A 27,923-nucleotide genomic window follows, 5' to 3' on the forward strand; every position below is an offset into this window, starting at 1 on the left:
AGATGATGGCATCTAAGAAAAGAGAGAGTTTACTTCTTGCTTTCTAGCCTGTACACCATTTATTTCTTTTTTTCTTGCCTAATTGTTTTAGCAAGAACTTTTAGTAAAATGTTGAAAAGAAGTGGTGAGAATGGGCATCCTTGTCTAGGTCTTATGGGGAATCCTGTCATTTTTTATCATTAGTCATAGTGTTAGATTTGGGTTTTCAATAAATGCCTCTTACCAGGTTGAGAACATTCCATTTCATTCCTAGCTGGTTTTTAATGTGACAGAGTGTTGGATTTTGTCAAATGCTTTATCTTCACCCATTGAAATGATAATGTGCTTTTATTTCTCATTCTGTCAATATGGTGTTTACAGTGATAAATTTCACTCTGAACACTGCTTTTGCCGCCTCCTATAAATTTTAATATGTTGTGCTTTTTATTTTCACCCATCTCAAAATATTTTTTAATTTCTCTTGAGATTTCTGCTTTGACTCGTTGGTTGTTTAATACTGTGATGTTTTGTAGCACCATAGCAAAGAATGCCTGCTACTACAGTCCACCCTTCACTGTTGATGTTGGAGAGAGTTACCAAAGGATACAGCTTTCATTTTATCTTCTTGTATTCCATTTTGTCTGCACTCTCCTCTGCTTCACTTGGGGCTTTTCTCTTGATACCAGCCCACTGTTCTACAGCAACTTTAGGCCCTCCTGCAAATACAGAAGTAATAGGGTTCCAGAGAATCTTTTTGTTTAAATCAACTTCAAAATTTTACATCCTCTAATAAATACCTTATTCCATATCATTTATAGTGGCTCCACTTCCTTCATCAGATCCAAATTGATGTGAGACCAAATTCTAATGCCCCAATACTAATGTACATACTAGTTTTGTGCTGCTATAATCATAAGAATTCAAAAATGTCTTCTACTTCACTGAAAGCAAATTCTGTGGAAAAACATATTTTCATCAAAAGATTATTAGTTCACAACCTATTTCATGTAGCAAAGGGAATTTCAGATGATATGGACGTTCTAATTGAGTAATCACTTCATGCCTATGTCATTCTTGATTTTCAAGCTATGCTTGCTTATGTATTCCTTAAGCAATGTTTTCAGAAATATTCTGGGAAAATAAAGGTTCTGTCTGGGCAAACTAAAAATGTCTTTGATTTAATGATTGCTTAATGATTTGGCTGGTGATAGTGCTCTTGGCTCAACATCATTTTAATCTCATGATATAGAAAAGCTCCCTCAATTATCTTGTAATAAGTATTTTTGTTGATGAAAATTTAAAAAGTAGTGTGACGTTTAATTTTCACATTTCCCTTTACTATTGATTCCTAATTTTATTCCATTGTGCCAGAGGAGATACTTTGTATGATTTCAATCTTTTAAAGTTTATCGAGACTTGCTTTGTCATTTAACACATGACCTATTCTAGAATATATTGTATGAGGGCCTGAGAAGAATGTGTATTCTGCTGTTTTTTTATGGTGTGTTCTGTACATGTCTGTTAGTTCTAGCTGCTTTACAGTGTTATTAAAATCTTCTATTTCCTTGCTGATCTTTTGTCTAGCTCTTTCATTCAGAATTAAAGGTGGAGTATCAAACTTTCCAATATTGTTGTTGAACTGTTTATTTCTTCCTTAAATTCTATTTTTGCCACATATATTTTGAGTTCTTTTGTTAAGTGTATATATATGGTTATAATTTATATACTTTCTTGATGAATTGACATTTTATTATTATATAATGTCCCTTTTCTCTTGTAACAACTTTTGTTTTAATGTCTAACTCATCTGATAATAATATAGTCATACCCACTCTCTTCAGGTTACTATTCACATGAAGAGTTTTTCCACCCTTTTACTTTCAAACTATGTGTGTATTTGAATCTAAGGTGAGTCTCTTGTAGACATCATAAGGTTTGCTTGTGATTTTTTACCCATTCTGTCCACCTCTAGTTTTTAATTGTAGATTTTAATCCATTTATATAATGTAATAACTAATAAGAAATAACTTAAATCTGCCATTATGGTTTTTGTTTTTTATATGTCTTACAGCTTTTTAGCTCCATAATTGCTCAGATATAGCCTTATTTTGTGCTAAACAGATATATTCTAGTGTATAATTTTAATTCTCTGGTAATTTATATTACTTTATATATTTTATTTGTTTTCTTAGTGGTTGCTGGGATTACAATTAACACCTTAATTTATAACTATCTAGTTTGGATTAATATCAACATATTTACAATTTCAAAAAAATTCTATATAGCTGTGTCTCCTATTTTATAAGGCTATTGCCACATCTTGCATCTTTATTTTATACATTGTGTGTCCATCACCATAGATTTATAAGTGTTGTTTTATGTAGTTGTCTTTTAAATAATATAGGAAAACAGAAGAGTTACAAACCAAACATTACATTAATACTGAATTTTTAATTTTCCTTTGTGGTTATCTTTAATGATTCTTAATTTCTTCATGGTTACCACCTGATTTTTTTTTTAATTCAACCTGAACTGTTTAGCATTTTTGTATGGCAGGTGGACTAATAAAAAAACTCCCTCAGGTTTTTGTTTTTTTTTACTCTGCTACTATCTTAATTTTTACTTCACTTTGAAGGATAGTTTGTTGGATATAAGATTATTTGTCAACAATTTTTTGTCTTTTGGTATTTTGAAATTGTCATCACATTGCCTCCTGACCTCCATGTTTTTTGATAAAAAATCTGTTCTTACTCTTATTAAAGATCCCTTAGAATTGATGAGTTGCTTTTCCATTGCTGCTCTCAGGATTCTCTTTGTTATTGTTTTCTGATAATTTGACCATAATATATTTCACTGTTGATCTCTTTCAGTTTATCCTATTTGGGATTCATTAATCTTTTCAGATGTGTGGTCATATCTTTCATCATATTGAAGAATTTTCAGTTATTATATCTTCAAATATCCTTTCTGTCCCTTTTACTCCCTCCTCTCTTTTAGGACTCCCATTATACATATTTTGGTATACTTGATCATGTACTAAAAGACTCAGGCTTTCTTCGTTCTTCATTCTTTTACTTTCTGATTGTTGACTGACCTTTATTTAAGTTTGCCATTTTTTTCTGCCAGCTCAAATCTGCTAGTAAATTTCACTTAAGTTACCGTACTTATTGACTCCAAAATGTTAATTGGTTTCCCGTTTATAATTTCTATATCTTTATTGATATTCTCTAATCATTTGGTTTTCTTTCATTATTATTATGTGGTTTCCTTTAGCTCTTTGAGTATATTTAAAACAGTTACTTCAAAGTCTTTGTGTAGTAATTATAATGCCTGGGTTCCACATTACAGTTTCTATTAATTCTTTTTTGTCTATAACATATTGGCTACATTTTCTTAGTTCATTACCATATATATGTGTGTATATATGTGTGTGTGTGTATAAATGTATACATATATATATATAGTTAAAACCTGAGAATTATCATAATGTGGCAATTTTAGAAATCATATATTCTCCAATTTCCAGGATTTGTAGATGCTGCTTGTTGTAGTTGTTATTGTTTGTTTAATGACTTTTTCTGAACTAATTTTGTGAAGTCTGTGTTTTTTTCATGTACCAATAAAATCTTTGCTCTGTTAGCTTAGTAGTCAGCAAGTAAATGGACACAGATTTCTTTATATGCCTGCAACCAAAACAAAAAAGTGTTTGCAAATGAGCTCACCATATATATTGGTGCCTGTCTTCAATACCCAGCCTGGCCATTCACGACTCTGCTTTAGCTTTCACTTCCTGCTTGCACAAAGCTGGATGGTCAGCTAGAGCTGATTTTTAGGTCCTCAGGAATTTCATGAGAATGTAACCAACCTGGGCATGTGTGTGGACTTATGTATTCCTAGGAATATAACAGAGTTTTGAAAGTCCTTATTCCCAAAGCATGTAATTCCCCAGACTCTTCCCAAGCTTTTTGGTTATTGTTTGCTCCAGCTGTTACCTATTTTCTCAGGCAACAGTGGCAAAGTGTTTGCCTTTAAATGTTTTCAACGAGTGTTCCTTGAGTAATCGCCTCAGCAGTGGGAGAGTTAGGAAAGCCTTTTAGCCTATCTTCTGGGCAGCCACCAAACATGTCAAAGCAAACAACCACAATCTTTTGAGAAAAAGGTCTGTTCTGCTCTCTTTGGTACCACCAGTGTCTCTACTTAGAAGGTAGGCTGTTGTCTTTGAGGTCACCATCTAGCTAAGCAATGGGATATGGCATCAAGGTAACTTTAAATTCCAAAAACTTCTCTCTTTCCATTCATATTCAACTGATTTTTTCCTGATTAAGCATTCCCCTAGTTGCTACAAGTTTTTGGTTAGTTTTCAGAGTTCAGAAAAAATTGATTGTGACAGGTTTTGCCGGTTTATTAGTTGCCTTTGTGGAGACATGCAGCTTTGGAGTTATATATTCTGCCATTTTCACTCTAAGTGATGAGCTTTACTGAGCCTTTTTGCTTAAATAACCTTTCAGCCTGAGTTTTTCTATTTTGAGTACAGCAATAGTTGGTATCTTAAATCATGCAAGGACACTACTATGGACAAAACTGTCCACACAAAATGTATATGTTGAAATGCTAAGCCCCAAAGTGACTGTATTTGGAGACAGGGATTTTAGGACGTAATTAAGATTGAAGGAGGTCATAATGATGGGATCCTAATCTAATAGGATTGGTGGCCTTATGAAAAGAGGAATAAAGAAGTTTTTATGTCTCTCCATGCACACGCACAGAGAAAAGGCCATGTAGGGACTCAGTGAGAAGGCAGCTGTCTGCGAGCCAGGAAAGGGGTCCTCACCAAAGATCAACCCTGTCAGACCTTGATCTGGGACTTCAGTCCTCCAGAACTGTGAGAAAATACATTTGGGTGGTTTAAGCCACTCAGTCTGTAATATTTTATTATGGCATCCTGAGCAGACTAAGACAACCACCAATTGCTGGTCTGTATTGCTTTCTATTTTAAATCTCAAACTAGGTAATTCTTGCTTGTGTGCATCCCTTTTTTTTTTTTTTTTTTTTTTTTTTTTTTGAGACGGAGTCTCGCTCTGTCGCCCAGGCTGGAGTGCAGTGGCGCGATCTCGGCTCACTGCAAGCTCCGCCTCCCGGGTTCCTGCCATTCTCCTGCCTCAGCCTCCCGAGTAGCTGGGACTACAGGCGCCGCCACCACGCCCGGCTAATTTTTTTGTATTTTTAGTGGAGACGGGGTTTCATTGTGTTAGCCAGGATGGTCTCGATCTCCTGACCTCGTGATCCGCCCGTCTCGGCCTCCCAAAGTGCTGGGATTACAGGCTTGAGCCACCGCGCCCGGCCGTGTGCATCCCTTTTTTGACACACCTTGCTAAATGCAGCAAGTAACAACCAAAACACACTACTGACATTCTGTTATTCAATCTCTCTTCCTAGAGGTTCAGGCTTAGTAGGTCTTTTGTCTGACTTCCAAATTATCATGGATAATAAATTCATCCAGCATTTGTCACTGTACAACTTGGGTATCCATATCTCCAGTTTCCAATGTCAGCTTCCTTACTTCATACAAATTGACTACTAAGGGAAAGCCATACAATGTAGTTTTTAAATTATGGGTGAATTCCACTTCAAAACACCAAATTTCTATATTCCTTAGCATAGTGTCAGCTGTTGTTTAAAATACACCACAATATTTCTGTGACTTAGAGCAACAAAAGTTAATTTTTCACTTATGTAACAGTATAATGTAGATATTCCGAGACAGAAGGTAATTTCTTCCACCTGACGATTCAGAGAAAACAAAATCTTGTGCATGATGCTGGCATCCTGAGCAGACTAAGACAGCCACCAATTGCTGGACTCCATTGTTGGACTTTCTTAGGAGAGACCTCTTCCAAGAAAGAGAAACTGGAGATGGCATACTAGCTTCATAAAATCCATGGTCCAGAAGTGACATGCAGTACTGACTTACCTTATTAGGTACAGTGTTCATAAGACCTAGAACTCATGAGAGTCTTAACGGCCCATAAAAAAAGGTTTTAATTTTAATTTCTGTTAAAAACAGAAGAAAAATATGAACATAATAATAACAAACATATAATTGTGGATTAAGCCAGGATTATATGCATCTGTATATCAATGTAGTCATTAAATATATTTTTATGGGCCGGGCGCAGTGGCTCATGGCTGTAATCCCAGCACTTTTGGAGGCCGAGGTGTGTGGATCACCTGAGGTCAGGACTTTGAGACCAGCCTCGCCAACATGGTGAAACCCCGTCTCTACCAAAAATACAAAAATTAGCCAGGTATGGTGGTGCATGCCTGTAGTCCCAGCTACTCAGGAGGCTGAGGCAGGAGAATGGCTTGAACCCAGGAGATGGAGGTTGCAGTGAGCCAAGATTGCACCACTGCACTCCAACCTGGGTGACAGAGCAAAACTCCCTCTCAAAAAAATATATATATTTTTTTCTTTATGGAGGAAAATGGTCATGAAGTCAGAATACCTAGGGTCTTTGCAAATCACTATGTGGGCTTTGTGATATTTTGGCTCATAGTTTTTGGGTGGGTACTGTGTCTGTTTCTGATGGCTGCTGTGACAAATTACCACAAACTTATTGGCTTACAACAACTGAAATGTATTTTTTGTTACAATTCTGAAGGCCAGAAATCCAAAGGAGGTTTATTGGACTGAAACCAAGATGTCAGCAGGGCTGTGCTCTCTCTGGAGGCTATGGAAAGAATTTATTTCCTTGCCTTTTCCAACTTCTAGTACTGCATCCTCTGCATTATTTGGCTTTGAGCCTCTTTCTCCATCTTCAAAGCCAGCAAGATAGCATCTTCCAATCTCTCTGTTTCCTGTTAAAGGAACACTTGTAATTGCATTTAGGACCTACTTGGATAATCCAGGATAATGTCCTCATCTAAAGAGACTTAACTTTCTTTATCTGCAAGGTCCTTTTTGCATGTAAATTAAAATTCCCAAGTTCTGTAGATTAAGAAGTAATTATGAGGACCATTATTCAGTCTATCACAAGAAACAATCACATTGCTCCATTTAACTGCATGGATGTGGATGGAAAATGTAGACCCTCCTTGGACTGCCACTTCCCAGAGACAATCCTTCACTATGGAGGTAGAAGCAGGACAGCTAGCTGACTCTGCCACACTCCTCCATAGGGTTTTCATAAAATTAATTGTGATAATACTTTTAAAATGCTTAGCATAGTGCGTGGCACATAGTTAAAACTTGATATAGCATATCATCTATTATTCTGGTCATTCCTACTGTTCATTTGTACTATTTCTCTCCCACTACCACTTATCCACTTTTTCCTGTAATGCTTTGTTCTTGACTCTTGGGGGCAAGGGTTAATATTGGGAAATACTTTTCAAAACACACTCTTGTTGCCCACATTAGGTGATCTTGCCTCAGCGTGGTATATCACTTTCTCAGACTGCTTAATTAACCCAGTCTGTCAAGGAATTTGGAAACATTTTCTAAGAACCAGATTCAAAAGCACTGTGAAGGAATCACACAAAGTCAAGTCAAGGTGATTCCTCAGAAAGGATATAATTTACCTTATTCATTAACTTAAGTTGAGTTCTCTATACACCAAGAGACCTTCCACCAGTGGCCAGTAAAGCCTTTGTGTCCTTCTTGTAGAACCTTAGTCCTAATTACCCAAGATCTGATTATTAGTTCCAAAGTCACCTTTACCCTGATGTCCTAGGAGACCTTGAGTTTTTCACCCAAATACCCTCCTGGTAGCTTCTCTGACAGCTCAGTGTCTAAAGCACATGTACACAACAGTGTTGACTATGATCTATAATGCATCTTTTATCAGGACAGGTCTATTATCTTTGAAAAGCCTTTGTTTTTATCTAAGGACCCTCTCCTTTTGGTTATGAGTCTCGGGCATGGTGTCTACTGAAGTATTTCCTTAATCTCAGTTATTGAGGATAGCATATGTTCCCACATTCCAGGAAGCATCAGACTGTATGCATAAATTGCTTTTGTGTAATACCCACTGTGGGCAGCAGAGGTTGGCAGATACACCACTCTTTGAGGAAGAAACCTATAACTTATTCCTACCCTGCTTCCTTTACCTGCCTTGGCTGAGTTCCAGGTGGAGAGGACAAAAGAGACTCCAGATAAGTCTAGGGACTTTGCTTTAATTCCAGAATGTCATCCTGGAAATCTAAAACCTGTGTGGATAAGCCACACATCCAATACAGTGTTTCAGAAGAGTAGCAATGGCTGAGGGAAGTATTGAGGTGCATGTACATTAGAACAACCTCATAAAAATGCTGGCATCCCTATGTGGTATGGTCTTCATGTCTCTAGGGGAGGGGATTCCTCAAAGGTTGAAGGAGAGCCAGAGTATTGAAAGAAAACTTGATATTGGCATCAGGACAATGCCATAAGGGGGCCTCTATGAATTAAAGATCATGGCAGGACAGGAACCAACTGAGCCAATGCCAGCAGAAATGGGTAGCAGCCAGCACAGAAAGGAAATAGCAGCAGAAGTCAATGTGGACAGGGGCTACCCACTTTGGACAAAAAGTGTCTCCCCTGACATGAAGGCAATACGTGAACAAGTTCCCTCCTTCTATGTTACTTAAATCATTATGAGGGTTGGGAAGTAGGAAAAAGGTGGGAGAAATCCTTGAATGTGGCAATGTATCATCCAAAAGAGAGAGGAAGAGTTCATAAACGACTAACTTTGCCTTGAAGTCACTAGATACACTGATATGCTATTAAAAGGGTTGTGTGGTCAAGAGCGAAGTACAGTGCAGTTATAGGAAAATAAAGTAATATTTTTTTAAACTTCCATAAGCTACTTCAGGGAGATGTCCCCAAACTAAGGTTGCTCGAGACAAACATATGTGGAGAAAGAGAGAGAGAGAGAGATTTATTTTAAAGAACTGCCTTATGCAATTGTGTGATACGCAAATCTGAAATCAGCAGGGCTGGCAAGGTGGAGACCCAGGAAAGAGTTCCTCAATCTTTTCTCTTAAGGCCTTCAACTGATTAGATAAGGGCCACTCACATTATGAGGGATAATATGCTGTACTCAAATTCTACTGATTTAAGTGTTAATCACATGTAAATAATAACTTCACAGCAACATCTACACTGGTATTTAACAACAACAACAAAAAAAAAACAGTATCATAGTCAAGTTGACAAAAAATTAGCCAATATACTCACTATAAGAGAGAAGAATTTCAGAGAACTACATGTGAAAGTTATTTGGCCTCAGAAAATACAGTCACATTTGTTTTGTATGCTATAATCCATCACCTTTTCCAAGGCAGAAGCTATATGCAAAGCAGGCAATGATCTGCTGACCTCTGATCAGAACCAGGACAGATCTTTCAAGGATGTAACTCCCTGGAACAAGGAGAGAAGCCGTGACTTACATGACCTTCCAGAGGAGCATGCTGCCTTCACCAAGTCTGTAGCTGCTAGGGACTTATTTTTGTTCCTTAATTGTCTTATGAAATGGATGAATGCAAGTTAATAGTAACAGGAGTACCACAGGTGCTATTCCAAGATGACAGAGGACAAACAACTAGCTTTATGCCATTCCTTGTAATATGTATTAGACACAAAAGGTAACAAGGGCAACCTAATTTTTTCTCTTCAGGACTACCTGTGAGCCTTGGCTGCACCTTAGAATCACCTAGGAGGCTTAAAAAATATTCATGTCTGGACCCTACCTCTTGTTATTCTGATTTAATTCTCTTAAATTACTCACTTTTTCTTTTTTTTTTTTTTTTTTTTTTTTTTTTTTGACAGAATCTCACTCTGTCGCCCAGGCTGGAATGCAGTGGCACGATCTCAGCTCACTGCAACCTCCACTTCCTGGGTAAAAGTGATTCTCCTGCCTCAGCCTCCCAAGTAGCTGGGAGTATAGGCGTGTGACACCATCCCCAGCTAATTTGTATATTTTTAGTAGAGACTGGCTTTTGCCATGTTGGCCAGGTTGGTCTCAAACTCCTGACCTCAGGTGATCCACTCGCCTTGGCCTCCCAAAGTGCTAGGATTACAGGCATGAGCCACTGCATCCGGCCTAAATTACTCACCTTATTGTGAGATAGTTCCTCATACAATTTTTAATATAGAAGTAGCAACATGTGAGCAAATAGGTTATTAAAATAGGTTGTGATTAGTGCTATAAAAATAAATGTCAGGGAGAAAAACCTGTGGGCATAGCTAGACGAGAGGTTTTTTTTTTTTTTTTTGACGCAAGTTATTGAGTTTTCTTGAGGGACTCATTCACGGGAAAGGTTATATTTAAACTGAGTTTTCTTTCTTAAGGCTTAAAAATTTCAAGCCTGCAGAGAAGTACTAAGAATAATATAACCACACCCAGATGCCAGTCACACAGTGCTAAAAAAAGTTTATATTTTATTTTCCTCCTTAAGAAATAAATAAAAATGAAACAAACAATTATAGACATAGTTGACTTCCTCTTTATTCCTTTACTCAATCTCATCATCACCTGCCTTCCTCTAGAAGCATTAACATAAATCTAATGCATGTATTTCCAGTTCACATCTTTATACTTTTACTTCATATATGTGTATTCATGAATTGTTTAGGTATTGTTTTTAAAAATATTTTTGAATTAAAATTGGCAAATAAATATAGATTCATAGTATATAATGCAATGTTTTGACATACATATGCATTGTGAAATGAGTACAACCAAACTAATTAATATATTCATCATTTCACAGCTATCATTTTTTTGTGGCAAGAACATTTAAAATTTACTCTTTTAGCAATGTTCCAGTATACAATTCATTATTCTTAACTATAGTCACCATACTGTACAAGAGCTCTCCAGAACTACTTAAGTATTCTTTTGTATGGCTTTTTAAGTGACGTAAATAGTGTCATACTTTGTTTTGTTCTTCAACTTTATTCTTACAAGGTTGTCAGAGGCACTTGAATCAGAGCATCTCCATCTTGAATAGGGGGCTGAGTAAAATGAGACTGAGACCTATTGGGCTGCATTCCAGGAAGTTAGGCATTCTCAGTCACAGGATGAGACAGGAAGTAGGCACAAGATACAGGTCACAAAGACCTTGCTGATAGAACAGCATGCAGTATTCTGTTCTTGCAATAGTTTGCTGAGAATGATGGTTTCCAGCTGCAGAAAACCAAACACCGCATATTCTCACTCATAGGTGGGAACTGAACAATGAGATCACTTGGACTCGGGAAGGGGAACATCACACACTGGGGCCTATCATGGGGAGGGGGGAGGGTGGAGGGATTGCATTGGGAGTTATACCTGATGTAAATGACGAGTTGATGGGTGCTGACGAGTTGATGGGTGCAGCACGCCAACATGGCACAAGTATACATATGTAACAAACCTGCACGTTGTGCACATGTACCCTAGAACTTAAAGTATAATTTAAAAAAAAAAAAAAAAAAAAAAAGAACAGCACGCAGTAAAGAAGCTGGCCAAAACCAAGATGGCGACAAAAGTGACCTCTGGTCTTCCTCACTGCTCATTATACGCTAATTATAATGCATTAACATGCGAAAGGACACTCTCACCAGGTCATGACAGTTTACAGATTCCATGGCAACATCTGGAAGTTACCGTATATGCTCTAAAAAGGGGAGGAACGCTCAGCTTCAAGGGAATTCACCATCCCTTTCCCAGAAAACTCATGAATAATCCACAGCTTGTTTAGCATATAATCAAGAAATAACAATAACTATAAGCAGCTGAGCGGCCAGGCTGCTGCTCTGCCTATGGGGTAGCCATTATTTGTTACTTTACTTTCTTAATAAACTTGCTTTTGCTTTGCATTGTGAACTCGCCCCAAATTCTTTCTTGAGAGAGGTCCAAGAACACCTTCTTGAGATTTAGATCAGGGCCCTTTTCCAGTAACAAAGTAACATTATTTTCTGAGTTTTTGAGATATATTCATATTTAGACATGTAGTTCTAATTTAGCAATTTGGGTGCTCAAACACTATTCCATCATATGAACATTGCTATTATACAATTTAGTCATCCATTCCTTTATTGGTGGATATTTCAGTTTTTGCAGCTTTCCCTTACAGCATTGTTGCCATGAACTTCCTGGCACATGTCTCTAAGTATACACTTGCAAGTGTTTTCTAAGACCGTAGTTCTCAACGGGTTCTACATATTCGAATGACATCGAAAAATTGTAAAGAATGCATAAATATTTCTCATTTCATGTAGATGGAGTAGTTCGTGGTAGGTCAATGCTCCTATAAAGAACACCTAGAAAAGTCAGATAGATTACTAAAATCTAGTTTTAAACATATCTGAAAACTGCAGAAGCAATTAGTATAAAAGGGAAAAAGATTCCAGAGAAAAAATCTTTCCAAGCTGTATTGAGAATCTGTAATTTATTGTCCCCACCCCCCAACCACCAGCACCCCAGGAAGATTTTGCCAGTTCCAGCTGAGGGCAGCACCTGGGGAATCAATAATCCATGTGAGCTTTTGGTGTTCACAGGAAAATGAGTGACAAATTCGAAGACACGGGGGGACTCAAACACACAACCAGAACCTTGCTCAAGGCATTTGCTGATTTCCAAAGCTGTACAGGACTGGAGGCTAAATATAAGTAGAGATGTCCTCTGAAAAGCTGAACGGAATTCCAATATACTCTCTCAAGGCTACTCCGAAGTCTTTGTCTCTTACGACTCTGTAGAGACAAAGACTTCCCCAGGGAGAGTCTTAGGAGACACAGACTTCCCATGTTAGGAGACAAAGACACTTCAGGGGAAGTGGCTAGGAACCCAAATGGAAAGATTTGGAAATCTTAAAGGGAGTGCTGAATTTTCAACAGCTTGGCCAGTGGAAAATTGCCAGTCAAGCAGAATGCATTTAGATGCTGACAATCCAGATTCAGGCAAAGATAGAGGGCTGTATATGGAAGTTGATTATATGCACACCCTATCACTCAGCAATTCCATCCCGTGGTTTATACCCATAAAGGAAACATACATTTATTCACTAGGAGACCTACTTAAGAACGCTTAGAGAGATATTATTTACAAAAGTCCATAAACTAGAGATTGCTTAAGTATCCATCAACATTAGAAGGGACAGACAAAATGTGTTTTCATAAAACAAAATACCATATAACAATGAGACTGAAAACTCTGTAACTATAAGCAATCATCCAGTGTTAAGTGGAAAGCAGAAAAACACAGAAAGAGTATAAATTATATGATTTAATTTTTATTTATTTATTTATTTATTTATTTATTTATTTATTTTTGAGACAGAATCTCTCTTTGTTGCCCAGGCTGGAGTGCAGTAGCGCAATCTCCACACACTGCAAGTTCTGCCTCCCGGGTTCACACCATTCTCCTGCCTCAGCCTCCCTAGTAACTGGGACTACAGGCACCCGCCACCACACCCGGCTAATTTTTTTGTATTTTTTAGTAGAGATGGGGTTTCACCGTGTTAGCCAGGATGGTCTCTATCTCCTGACCTCATGACCTGCCCATCTCGGCCTCTCAAAGTGCTGGGATTACAGACGTGAGCCACCGCGCTCGGCCTATTTAATTTACATAAAGATTTAAAAACAGGCAAAGTAATTTGTGATGTTAGGAATCAGGATAATTACACTTGGGAGGTTGCTAAGCATAAGGTGGCATGAAAGGGGCTTCTGGGTCATAGATAATGTTCTCTTTCTTGATCTGGGTGCTGATTGCATGGATATGTTCTCTTCATTAAAATTTATTGAGCTAAATACTTATGACTTGTGTACATTTTGTATGCATAGTATACTACAATAGAAAGATAAAAATTAAGATAAACAGAACAACCAACCAACTAATAAACACATATGCACAGGCCCCACATCCAGGGATATGTTTTCAATTAGTCTTTGGGAGGTCCAGTTACCAGCACTTCCCATAGGTTTATTGGGCAATATTATTTTTTCCATCAGCACTGGTTTCTCTAATTTTTGCCCATTTTTTCTCTTAGATTATATGCCATTTTCTTATTGCTTTTGTTGGCATTTATTATATCACTAATCATTTAACGGGTATACTTATTGCAAATATCTTATTCTTGTCTATAATTATATTTTCACTTTGTTTTTAAGATGTATTTTGTCAATTATTGAGGTTAAATTTTCCAGTATTCTTCTGTATGTGTTTTACTTTTGTTATTATTTCAAAAATCCTTCCCCATTTATTATTTTACAAGATATGCTATTAATACTTTTAAAGTTTACTTTTTATATTTAAATCTCAAATCCATCGTGAATTTATTCCAGTATGTGGCAAAATGTAGGGTTCTCATAATTTTTTCTACACTGCCAGTATAGATGTAATCATCACTTCCCCAAAGATTTGTTACTCCAATTCCATCATATATCAAATTGGTTTACAGTTGGGCAAAGTCATGTAACACAAGCCTATTTTATAATAAAGTGTTGGATATCTCATGTAATTTATTAAATACTGTACTGAAAGTGAAAAACAGAATTGTTTCACACCATCACACCATTAAAAAATTGTAAATCAGACCATCATAAGTCAGGGACCATCCATAGTAGCACTTGGAAGTTGCTGTCATAAAAGAGCATCAGAAAGGCATGATGAAGGCTTACATAAAGCACCAGCTCAGAGGTGATACTTTAAAAAACTGGATTCCTTCTTCCACAGCACAGTATACTAACTTAAATCAGAGCTCACTATATGATGGTGTGCTCCCAATAGGAAGAATTCATGAGTCAGGAAGCAACTGATGGAAAATGGAGTGACCACACTCGCATTACTCTCAATGACCCACTGGGGAAATTTGCAACCTGTCCCTACAATTCTAGGATTTGTAGGGTTGCAAGTCATGATCACCAAAGGAAAAACACTTCTGCCATGAAATTCAGCAAGTGTCCCATTGAACTGTAAGCTATGGATGCTGCCTGAACACTTCAGGATCTTTATGTTCAGGTAATAGCAGGCAAGAAAAGGAATCACATCATTTGCTGTGGCCATCCTACAGACACAGGGTGGTTTCTCACCCAAAATGTGTGTCAGGTGTCAAGACTGATTACATCACACACACACATACACCAGGACAGCAGGACAGGCCTCCAAAGCTGGTCAAAAAATGGCTTGAGAGAGGAGGGAAAGGAAACAGCCTTGGGCTTTTATGATTGTTAGGAGTTGAGGCCACTGTGAGGGTTTCTTTGTATAGGCAGCAGCTTGTTTGGCTGGAAATTCTCACTAGCACCAAAGAAAGGAGCAAACTGACTTACTTATCAGCATACCCAGATGTAGGGCATAAAGGAAAGAAGTAGACATAAGACTTAAAAGATGTCAAATATTAAGAAAATGGAGTTAGGCTCTTTATTACACCATTTAGTCAAGGGTAATTGATCCCAATCATTAGAATGAAGAAGAGTTGTTGTTACATAATGGGACAAGTAGAATATGTTTGACATTCAAGTCATCCACATGTGTGCCTCTTTATAATTCCTTGCCCAATTTTGATGGAAAGTGGACATATGAAGTGATCTTGGTCAGAGAATGCTATGGTAACTGGTGGCTCAATACTTGTCATGGGTGTGGTTTTTAGTAACGTCATCAGGTGAGCTATGGAGATCAGGTAAACGGAAGGAGAATCTAGAATGGATAGTGGAGGGGAATGAAACATTATCAGTTGTGACACTGAGATCAGCTGCAGCAGCAGAAGCTATAGTTCTTTCTACCAAATGTTTCCTTCTAAGCTTCCTCCAGGAAGAAAGATTGACCAGAATCCTCGAGTAAATGCTTCCAAAACTTATAGGAAGAAGTAGATTTCAGCAGACAAGGAATTGACTGTGTTGGACATGGAGATGTGCCATACAGATTTCTCTTCAAGAAAGGACTTGTTATTCTAGATGCTTAGGAGTCCTGTCAGCAGACAGGCTTCAGCCTTTAGTCCCTTCAAGGGCTGCCTCAGTTGCAGAGATGTCTTGCCCTCAATCATTACCTTTTCTGGTCAGCTCATATTCAATGACTGACCAAAGTAGATGTGTGAGGGTCCAACTATTTTGACCTAAAACAGAGCAACTCTAACTGGCCATTTTAACTCCAGATTTCCTTGTGCAGTCAACCAAGGTTGTTGCTATCTGAACCTGCATTCTGGCTTGACTTCAGCGTCTGCCTAATTTTGCTTCCTTCCCTTCCATTCTATAGGCATCAATCCCCAGGGCTCTCCCTCATAAATGTTCTGTACTATAAACTCTGCTTCAGGGTCTGCTTCCTGGATAATCAAACCTGCAACATCCCCACTACTACTACTACCAACTTCTGTATTACTTGGAGTAAGGCTAGTGTTATGGGCTTAATGTATGTGTACCCCCAATATTCATATTTTGAAGCCCTAATCCCCAGAGTGGCTGTATTTGGAGTGAGGTAGTAATTAATATTAAGTGAGGTCATAAGGATGGAGCTCTAATATGATAAGATTAGTGTCCTTATAAGAAGAGACACAGGAGAGTTCTCTCTCTCTCTCTCTCTCTTTCCCTGTATGCACCAGGGAAAGACTATATGAGAACATAATGAGAAGGTGGCCATCTACAAGCCAGGAAAAGAGCCCTGACTAAAAACAGAATTTGTCAGCACCTTGATACACATTTCATAACAACTCTCCATTTCCCCCTTCCTGCAATCTCTAGCAATCACCATTCTATCCTTTGTTTTTATGAGTTTTACTAATTTTGATACTTTATGTAAGTGGAATAATACAGTGTTTCTACTTCTTTGACTGGCTTATTTTATTTAGCTTAATGTCCTCCAGGTTCATCCATGTTGCAAATGGCAGGATTTCCTTTTACTTTAAAGCTGAATAATAGTCCGTTGTATGTAGAAACATTTATCCATTCATCTACTGATGGACATTCAGGTTGTTTCCATATCTCACCTACTGTGAATAATGCTGCAGTGGACATTGGTGTGCAAATGTCTATTTGAGATCCTGATTTCAATTATTTTTTGTAAATATCCAGACGTGGGATTGCTATATAATATGGTAGTTCTGTTTTTAACATTTTGTGGAACCTCCATACAGTTTTCCATAATGGGTATACTTACAAAGGGAATTTGTCTGTTTATTGTTGTTGAATTGGTGTTTGTCAAGGAGGTAGGGGAGGAGGATCCAGGGCTTCCTATTCTGCCATCTTGCTGATGTAATTTCAATATTATTTTAATAATTATATTTCTACATTATTAGTGGTATTGTAGTCCTACTTTTTCTTAGCGTTTAAAGAATTATTCTGAAAAGATGTACGTAGATTTCACCAGACTGCCAAAGAGCTCTTTACCTGCTTGTGGCCAAACTTGATCATAAGTAAGTCCACAATCCAGCTTAACGAAGGCAGAAAAAGAGTGGAGGAAGTACCCAACTATTGTAATGCCCTAGTTGATAGATGTTATATATCACCTACATTCATATTTCATTGTTGAGAATTTACTTACATGGCCACACCTAACTGCTAGGGAGGCTAGAACATGTAGTTTATCAGGGAAGCCATGTGTCTATAATTCTATCACAATGTAGAAAGGAAAGCAGAATTGGTAAATTCCATGCAATCCATACCACTACTTTCTTGTGGCTGGTTTCCAAATAAGTTTTCTGTCTTTTTTCTAAGAATTTGTTAATATATTTTCCTGGTTTTTCTGTGCAGACAGATTTTTCTTCCTTTCCACTCTATTCTTTTAATGTTTATTTATTTTTCTTGTTTTACTGCACTAACATCTCCAATACCATTTTAAATAAAAGCAATAATATAGAGGATCCTTGTCTTATTCCCAATTTAGTAAAACTTCTGCTACAAATTTTCTCTATTAAGTGAGATACATGTTCTAGCTATTTTATGGGTAAACTTCACGAGGTTAAGTTTCTGTTCTTAGTTTGCTATTCTTAGTTTGTCACAGGACAAACAGTGATAGCCCTTCATGATCTGACCACAGGAAAGAATGACTGAATGAGGTTTAGTCTCTAAGGAGACACATGAATTACTTGAGGGATAATGTCTTTTAATCTGACTTCCCTCTGAAGATACTGATATTCCTTCCAGAACAAGCTCTGATAGAACTCATTTGGAGGGTAGGGGGTAGGAAGCAGTTGATATTACATTTACTCTGGCCTCTGGAGGTAGAGCCTGAGCTAGAGAACAGAAACCTGCAAATCAAGAGACTCACATTACAATCTTGGTTCTGATACCAGCCCACTGTCTGATGTTGACCAACATGATATTTACAGGGCTTTTTATCAGGTCTCAGGCTCTGTGATGAGCATATTACATGCTACATGCTTTGCAACATTGAAGGTTCACAAAATCCCAATGACATGGATATTCTTATTGTTTACATTTTACAAATGAAGAAAATAAGGTATAGGGTTTAAGTGCCTTGTCCGAGATCACCAAACACTAAGTAGCAGGGCCAGGATTGTAATGTAACTTCAGTGAAACAGAACTCTATATTAACAATGATTTTTTTGTACCAGAGATTCTGCTCTGGGCTTCAAAAATTTCTTACACAAAGCAAAGTGTGAACTATACCAGGAATAAGCAAACTTCCATGCAAATGGGTCTAATAAGCAAAAATTAGAATGTTTGTAATACACATGCTTTTCTAAACAAATATTTATTTAAATATGGAAGTACAACATCTACAACAGTACTTTTCCTTTTTTTTCTTTTTCTTTTTTTTTTTTTTTTTTTTTTACTATTTTCCTGTCACTGAATTGTTTTACCTCAGGGCTAGAATTTCAGATACTACATCACTACCACTCACTATGCCATTTATACTCAAACTTTAAATACATATTGTCTGAGATAAAATCTAGTTTGGTAGGTGGGAATGAGTTGGCATGTACAGGCATAGGGAAGGTTGTTGAAGGATCTGGGGATACAAAAGTACCAAAATTCTGTGAAATTAGAGCCCAAAAGGTGATTCCTACTTAAACAAGTGGGACAGGGGTGCTATATATGGAAAGCAGTCTGATTAGGATACAGAAAAAGAGGAGCTATGAGATATGACATGAATGAATTCCTTTCTCCACTCTCAGCTTATACATTGGCAAAGTGGAAGTCTGTTTTTCTTTTTTTGGGGGGGAGGGTGGGGTTGGACAGGGGAGTTTCTCTCTCTCTTGCTGTATTGTCCCATGCTTGTTCAGTAACAAAAGCTACATCCCTCTCAAGTCTGTAACTCATTCCCATAGTGGGAGTTCCTTTATTCAACCTACCAATCAGATCTGGCAAGAACACAGAGAATCCTACTAATGGGACAGAGGGAAGGGGGTTGAGAAGTTCACATATAAGACAATGCATCTGCATTGTTCTATGTCCATTGATCTTATTGGAATACTGAGATATGAAGACCTGACCTGCTTTTTAGCTATTCCCCAGAAGACAGAAAAGGGAAAATTTTTCAACCCAGTCAAATTTATTAGAGCAAATGAATTGAGGGGTATTCTGACAAAGAGAAATATACAAACATAGAGCCTTCTTATGCTTTGGATAATAATGAATTACTCATTGACATTCTGAATGTTCTGCCATAGGATTGGCCTCTTCCACAGCCAACGAAGTTCAGCCAGGGTTCAATCTTCATCCCATCATAAGGGAATGCAAGTCCAAGCTCACATCAATCACACCAGGCTATATTATTTATTTATTTCCCATTGCAATACACACGTGCAATTAGCCAATGGCCTTTTCCCCAACTACACTTCCATTGGGTTCACAACTTTCCCTAGAAAGAGAATACTCCTTGTGCTTCTCTCCAAAATCAACAACATGAAAGATCTATTAAATTGGATAATAGGGTGTAGGAAAGTGTTTTCAGGCTGATCCGAAAGTTCAACTTCAGGGACAGCTGCAGCTTCAGTTCCCTTTTCACCAATATGCAGCACAGCCTTATGGGCAGCCTGTGTGGGGAGAGGAAATCCTGCTGGTCTCTGAAGAAACAGGAACAGTCTTTGGGAAGGTCTAGAAGTAAGAAAGTGAAAGGAAAGGTGGGGCCGCCCCTTTGCTATGCTTTGTTTATGGTGCTAGAATATGTAGCTTCCTCCGCTAAATGTAGTCAATCATTCTCTGGTGATTCTACGGCTAGCTGTTGGGAAACACTATGGCCTGCTGCCTCCAGGAGTCACATCTTAAGCATTCCCTCCTCACACCTCCTCCAGAACTGCATCTCACCAGAGTCACTTCTGATCATTAAGCTGTTCTATCAGAGTAATTTTAGGACATAAAGGTCAAGGATGGAAGAAGCTGATACAATTACTTATTTGGAGTAATGGGAATGACTCTGGAGTGATTCTAGGTTAGGAGGAGTCGCACTGCCTCTCTAGGCATCAGATTGCTAATTGGTAAAATAAGAAAGTTGAATTAATTGACTCCTAATTTCCTTTCCAGTTCATACATTTAAGAACTCTAGTTTATCAACTTACATTGGAAAGTTTCAGACCATTGTCCTCTGTGAGTCCAGAAAAATCAGCATTTTCAGCATAGGCACGCTGAATGCCCATCTTCAAAAGTGTGGCTCCAAGGTCATATGTGGCAGAAATGGAAACCTTTGGAACAAACAAGTCAACCCATCTGTGGGGAAAGAGGAAGGGAACACATGGTAATCACCATATCAAGCTTATGAGTCTCCTTCTCTCTCTCATGATGGTATTATACTGAACTCTGCTTCTTCCCTGAGTATTGACAACCATTACTATGTAAGTCAATACATGGCACCAAACTCACAGAAGTTATTCTGAAAGGAATGCACTCAGGTACAGTCAATGTTGGGCTGAAACACTGGGAGTAGGGAGATATAACTCCTTTATAATCAAGAGAAAACATCTCTGGGGTGATGACCAAGGTCAGGGAGCCAGTGGCATGAAGGTTAATGGGTAGCACCCAGGAGCTTCACAGTTTTCTGCCTTGCACTTCCAGTCCAAAGTGGCTGCACAATCACCTTTCAACATCAAAATCCAACCTGTTCCTTGAGCTCTAGTTGGTCTACAGGAAGGCATCAATTTACTAGTAGGCTGACTTTGGGGAGCTCATCTTATCTTTAAAGACCAGACTTCCTAATTTGAAAAATGCCAATTATACTGCCTCCTTTGTAGGTTTGTTGATGTGCTTGGATGATATGAAGTATGTAGAATGCCCAGCCGAGGGCCTGGTAGACAGTATTTTCTTGGCATATTCTAGTGATCATACATAGCCGTTGGGTAGTTTAGGGTGATTCTTCTGCCTCTGAGTTTCTGCTGAACTCAGTTTCACCTGCACTGTTATGACCACCTTCCACCCACACATCCTCTAAAGTATTTACCCCTTCTGCAGTAAGCGGTTCCACTTCTTCAGTGTTTTAGATGACATGGCCGCTTCCATTGACTCCATCTGTCCCTCCTTGGGAAGAACAAAGAGTGCCAGAGCATTCTCGCTGTAGTCCATTTGCAGAACTGTGCAGTTCAATTCCATGTCCACTAGGTGATAGTATTGTTCCATCTGGTGCATCATGGGCACTTGCACAGTGGTGGTCTTGTCTATTAAGAAGCTGGAACTGTCTTCTGTCTTGGATGGATCAAAAGGATTTGCCCACTGGGCTTAAAATACAAAGAAAAGAGAGGTGTTTATTTTAAACCGGTATCAGTACCAACAAGACCTTTTCCATTAGTCATTTCATTTAGAAATTAAGACCACCACAGAGTTAGGTACGTACAGTCCAGGACTGTTGGGCTCCATGATTTGTGCTCAAAACTACTATACCACACTAAGCCCATCAGAGCCATAGTTTCCTCTTCCATAAAAAGGTACAAGGACATCAAACACACTAGGGCAAAATGAGACAATAGATCTGTTCTGCCATTTTAGCCAATCTATATACGTGTGGTTTGTGGCTGACAATTGATTACTCCTCCAAGAAATGTGACTGACATATACTATAGAACCAGGAGAAATCATTTGAGCACACTACCTTTAGAAAATAGTCACATGATTCTTGTTTCTACAAGCACCAGCTTTAGACTCACACGACCTTGCTGGGAATATCAGTTCTAAAACTTATTAACTGTGTAAACTTGGGCACTTATGAGGATTGGATGAGACAGTGTGTGTATACCACACATGTAGGATGGTGTTTAGTACACAGTGAGTGTATAATACATGGTAAAATCATGTATGTAACATGCCTAAGTATGTACAGCAAGTGAGAATCACAGTAGGCTTTACATACAAATATGTCTACTTGACAAGTGCAAGCTTGTCCCACCTCACCAAATCTTTTGGAAACCATGAATCTTTAGCCAATTATGAGCAAGATGTTCATACCATTGTCACCCACCTCTCTGAAAGGGCGCTCTCCCTAGAAATTTCCTGGACTCATTCACAGAGCTGTGTGTCCATCTTGGAAGATCCAATACTATTCACAGCTATGTTCAGTGGAGCAGATCACTGTGGTATGAGGGACACCTACTGATGCCAGTAATAAGAGACCATGAGCTCCCCTCAGCACTCCACCCAAGTATCTGAGCCCTAGACTGAAAATTGACATCTGAAAGTCTTACCTTTAAAGTGAATATAGTTCACTAAGACCATGATGGTGTTTGGTTTGAGGTCTTGAATTAGACCTACAACTTTCCCTTTGGTTTGCATCTTCACATGACTGTTAATCTCTTGCTTGGCTGCAGAAATGTTGGAGAAGTCAGTAGAAAAGACTTCAGTCTCATAGAGAGTCTTGACATCATCCAAGAACTTTGCCAGTGGTTTCAGATGCTTGCCAATGAAGAGGGCATTTCCTATCTGCAATTCCAGTTCCTTCTTTGGAAAATTCAGTGAACAGATCAGATGCTGGAAGCCATGCTGGATATCTACCATGGGAGTGTCTGTGAGGTTGAACCCCAAGGTCTCCACAATCTCAGTTTGGGTGCTGAAGCAGGCCCCAAAAGAAAGCATAACCAAAGCTGCAGAAATGCTCACAGGGGAAAAGAAGATGTTCTTATCTGGGGTCTCCACAGTGAACCTTCGGTACAGGTTGAATGCAAAATCAGCATTGATGGATGACATCTTATAGAGAGTGGCATTTTGTTGGGGTGAATGGCAGGCTATTACTTTGCCTTCAGGTGATGCACAACGGATTGTAGAATGAAGCCCAAGTACCAAGAGACCCAGATAGAGGAATGGTGACATTTTGGAAGGAAGTTAATCTATAAGAGATGAAGTGAGAGAACCATTGAGGGAGCTTAGTTGGATGAAATACTCCCTGAGCCAGAGACACATAATAATCGCCCACATTGATTAATAAAACAATAGTAAATATTTGATGATGTGCTCATCAGGGGCTGAGCAGAGGTTTCTCTCCCCTGAATAATTGGAGATGCATCTAATATGGACAGGGAGTAGAAGAAGTGGCTTGCTGGGACCACAGAAATAATGTCATGGACTATCATTCAGGTGTTATAGCAACATTATGAAAATGCTGTGAGTAAATTAAATTCATGGAAATTGAATCACTTTTTATTTGAACTAGAGGCAGCCTTTTGGAGAGAGAGGGGGTATTCTTAGGTTAAACTAGTACTCCCTCTTCATACATTATTCATTGTCAATTAGAATTTTAGATTTTTTTTTCATTTGGCATTTTCTTAAAATAAAATCTACGAGATGAGAGAACACTTGCAACTTCTTTGGCTAAAAGACAAAATGAAAGTAATTTGTACAATATATGATTAGTTGGAATGGACTGGTGGTGGTTTATGGAGCCATGTACAAGTCATGAGCTGAAATTCATGCATTTTGCAATGCATGGAAGCCACAGAGGTATTTTCAAACAACTGGAAAATGAAAGAATAACTTTCTACATTTTAGATTTCTTTCACCATTCATCTTAGTAACATCTAAGCAGTCATTTCTAAGTTGTAAGACATCTTAACACTATTATTCTTACACCTATGCATGTTACTTTTAATTATTATAAAGAAAGCCACAAAGATATGGTGTAAGGTTCTCTGATCCTGGAAGAGTGCAAAGAAGTGGAGTAAAGGAGTCAGGTGTGGAAATCCCATGAAAGTGGACATGTGTACTTAGAAGGAAGAGATCTATGAACTCAGAAAAACGATCCTTCCTCCGCCCTCCATCTTCTTCCTGAGTGATCTTACCCTCGGCACTCAGTTGCTAGAAACTGTATCTCTCTCAGTCAGATTGCTCTCCTGAACTCCTAGCCATTTATCCAGCTGTCTTTTGGATATATCCACCAGGATGGTCCACACAGACCCCAGTCTCAATAAGAAAATCTCAAAGTTGCCATATGTAAACATATCATCTCCCTACCCCTTAAGCTTGCTCCCTCATCTTCATTCCACATCTCAGTCTATCACGTCACTGTCTATAGAGACACCTAAGCCAGATACCTGGGAATAATCTTAGAGTCTCCTTTTATTCTCATTCCCCACATCTAATGAAGCATGATGTCTTATGAATACTAACTCTTAAATAACTCTCAAAACTTATCCCTTCTCTTCATTCCTGCTGCCTCTGCCTCTCAGTTCATGGCCTGAGCTACTATATTGGCTCCTAACAGGTCACACCATGTCCTGTATCCTCCATACCAACCCCCCATTGTTCACCACTCTATCCAATCTCCATATTGTCATCAGAGTCCTCTTTCTTTAAAAGTCACTGAGGCTGGTAGAAAGTCAAGTATTAGATGACCACACTTAGACCTTCGCCCCTAGAGCCAGGAATTTGGTTTGGGACTCTGACTTGTCAACTTGGTTATTTGGGACTCTGACTTGCTGATAGAGATGTTCAAAGTTCCCAAAGAGAAAAAAAAGTACTTACAGCAAATGCCCAAGAATCCACCTGCATCTCTCAGAAAGCAACATCTTTCCATTTTTATAGCATGTCCTGTATTGCAAAACTAGAGCACTCTTAGTTATAAATTAACCCCAGCATTAACTCTGGAATGGTATTTTCAAAGCTGATGTACAAAACCAAGGCCAAGAGGAACAAAGCAAAAAATGATAAGGTTTGAACTTTGAGTGATTGCTTTGGCTGCCAGACCCTTCATGTAAAACAAAAGAGAAAGAGGATTGTCAGAGATGTAGGGGTTTAAGTCCATGCTAGCAAGAATGTCTTCAGCAGGCAGAATAAGGGGCATAGACAAAAGCACTAAGAGGCAGCAGGAAAAAGTTCTCACTATTGGGCCAAACAGTAGTGGGATTGGCAGTTTTTTAAGGGAAAGTTGTACAAAGGCAGAGGCTGGGCAATCCTCTCTAACAGGTTCTGTAGAAATTACACATGCATTCACAGAGGAAATGATGTCAAAGGTAGCTTCCAGCCCTAGACTTCTGATGCTGCACACATATATGTCTGCTAAGGGGGAAACCAGCCCTGTCTTCTTGTCATTAAAATTCCCTGTGTGGTCCCCTGGCGACAGGACTCCAAAAGAGGATGCAGAAGGAGTTGAGACTGAAATTAAAGATTCCACTGTCCAGTATTAACTGTGTACTGATTATATGCAAAGAATCAATGGGAACAAAGAGAACTAGACTCAGTCAGGAGACTTGAGTTCAACCTACCTCTGAAAGTTTCCAGCTCAAGTAGTAGTAGTAGTAGTAGTAGTAGTAGTAGTAGTAGTAGTCGTAGTAGCAGCAGTAGTAGTAACAGCAGCAGCAGCAGCAGCAACAGCAACTCCCGCTTTTGAGTATTTACTACAGGCATGGCATTTTGTGAAGCATCAGATTCCAGACCCTGCCAGCTTCAGTACTACATTAAGAATCTATGTGTTAATTTGTAGTGGGAGGGGAAGTAGGGAATGAGGGGCTAGTTCAAGCTAAGCATAGATGCAGTCTATGGTAGGACTTAGAATCCAGGATAAATAGTACTGACTTTACCTTGAGGGCACTGGGAAGCCATTGGAGGATAGACAGAGGGTGATTCTGTGTACCATTATTTCTTCTTAGCAAAACATAAACTAAGCTCCCACTATGTGGAAAGCACCACGGTCAGCACTGAGGTTTCAGAGCTGGTTGGTAAATATCAGTCCTGAACCCAAGAGGTCTTTCTAACTACCTGACACCCCTTGCCCATATTGAAGGGCACACCTCACAAATGTGACAGTCACTAGTACATGTGTCCTAAAGAAAGGGAGTGACAAGCTCAAGTCTCTAGACTGCGAGGTTAGTCCATGTAATATAACACATTGTCTGCTCTCTCAGCTATAGCAAGTCCCTACAGAGAAAACAGCAAAAGATTGTGTAAAAAGAAAACTTCCGGGGGGGCGGAGCAAGATGGCCGAATAGGAACAGCTCCAGTCTCCAACTCCCAGCGCGAGCGACACAGAAGACCGGTGATTTCTGCATTTTCAACTGAGGTACTGGGTTCATCTCACTGGGGAGTGCCGGACGATCAGTGCTGGTCAGCTGTTGCAGCCCGACCAGCGAGAGCTGAAGCTTCCAAACCTGTGCCCTCTGGTGGCATAGTCAGACAATGGCACAGATTGTTTTCTGCTGCTTCTGATTCAGCTGAGCTTTGCTAGCAAGGCTTATCTCCGACGTAAGAGAAAGGTACCCTTCCCTCTGCAGACTCCCTTGTCCTGTGCTCTGGCATCACAGGCATTAGACCTGTGCCCCTGTCATGTCTCTATGTTGTAACTGTGTAATTTGGGACAAGTTACCTAGTATCCTTGAACCTCAGTTTTCTCACCTCTAAAGTGGAAATAACAATAATTCCCATGTCATATGGTTATTGAGAGTATAAAATGAAATTTAGAGGTGGTGTCCAGAAACTCCTATAGTAGTGGCCCAAACAAAGTGGGGATCCAGAAACAGATAATTATCTTCCCTTTCTTCTGTTATCATATATTCCCTCACCTCAAGTCTCCATATTCCCTGGGCTTTATCTCTACCCCCTACAGCTGTTCATTTCTACTTTCTGCTAATACATTCTCCTTCAGATGCAATTGATTGAGAAGGTGTAAGATCTTCTTGCGAACTTATATTTATCACAATAATTTCAGTCTTGTGTAAAGCTGCTACAGTAGCACATTGAATAAAGACTCTCTAGGAAGTTTTACCATATCAATAAATTCAATCAAATCTAAAATTATATATCTCCTTTTTTGAGTGAACACCCTCATAATCATTCCCACACAAATTTTATTTTAGAAATGTTCAACGTTCCACAGTTCTTTCAGTTTGTAAACACTTTTCTCATTGTTTTGATGTTTGATCCTCCACCCCAGTCTGGAGAGAAATGATGGGATCTTACTCTACTTACAGGTCTGGAGACAACAATAGGTGTGAGATGGTGGCATTAGGAAAATTGGCTTCTTCTTGCAATTTAAGTCTCATGGGCAAGGAAATTACTGATTGTTTAAGCAAAGGAGAAACAGCTACATTGGACAAAGAGAAAGACTGCTTCTGCTGGCAAGAGAGGCTCAGTGGAGATTTGGAGTTGAGGTTCTTTTAACTCTCTCAACTATCCTATTCTTGAGTTTTTACTCTTTGCATTTCAGTGACTAATTTTGACAAAAGTGCCATCAATGCTGAGAAATCAACAAATTCTGTAATTTGGTAACACACGGGATCAAATGGCGAGTATAGGATTTGGCTAACTTAGCCCTCCAGAAATTATATTTACATGTTCCCTGTCTTCCATATATTTCTTGAGCACTTGAGCCAAGAAATTAGGCTTCTGAGCAAGAATTTAGGCTTCTTTTTTAAAGCATTCTAGTGCCATCATAATCTATTAACTACTTACATTTTTCAGACTTCTCTATGGCAGCAATGAGGTCTTCTAAAGCCAGGCCTTCCAAAGGCTTTACATTTCAGAGAACCACTTAATTAAATGATATGCTCTTTCATTTCATGGGCTGCCATATTCCTCTTCCAGAACACAAATGGAGTTTTCAACTACCTTTAGCCCTAATGGGGCAGAT

General features: G+C 38.7%; 1 protein-coding gene across 3 annotated transcripts; it reads right to left on the reverse strand.

The window, feature by feature from the left end:
* Positions 1 to 385: 385 nt before the first annotated feature.
* Positions 386 to 24,936, reverse strand: SERPINA7 (serpin family A member 7). 3 transcript variants are annotated; one of them, XM_015127951.3, is made up of 5 exons: positions 24,824 to 24,936; positions 22,555 to 23,193; positions 21,321 to 21,594; positions 20,446 to 20,593; positions 386 to 695 (listed from the first exon to the last, which is right to left on the reverse strand). In XM_015127951.3, exons 2-5 carry the CDS (start codon positions 23,174 to 23,176, stop codon positions 675 to 677), a joined length of 1,065 nt encoding a protein of 354 aa, XP_014983437.2. In that variant the 5' UTR covers positions 23,177 to 23,193; positions 24,824 to 24,936; the 3' UTR covers positions 386 to 674. The 3 variants fall into 3 exon arrangements, with proteins under 3 accessions (XP_014983437.2, XP_001088790.4, XP_014983436.2); XM_001088790.5 differs by lacking the exon at positions 386 to 695 and adding an exon at positions 19,421 to 19,923; XM_015127950.3 differs by lacking the exon at positions 386 to 695 and adding an exon at positions 19,421 to 19,984.
* Positions 24,937 to 27,923: the final 2,987 nt, after the last annotated feature.

This window comes from Macaca mulatta, chromosome X (genome assembly GCF_049350105.2).
Source record: "Macaca mulatta isolate MMU2019108-1 chromosome X, T2T-MMU8v2.0, whole genome shotgun sequence".
NCBI classification, from domain to species: domain Eukaryota; kingdom Metazoa; phylum Chordata; class Mammalia; order Primates; family Cercopithecidae; genus Macaca; species Macaca mulatta.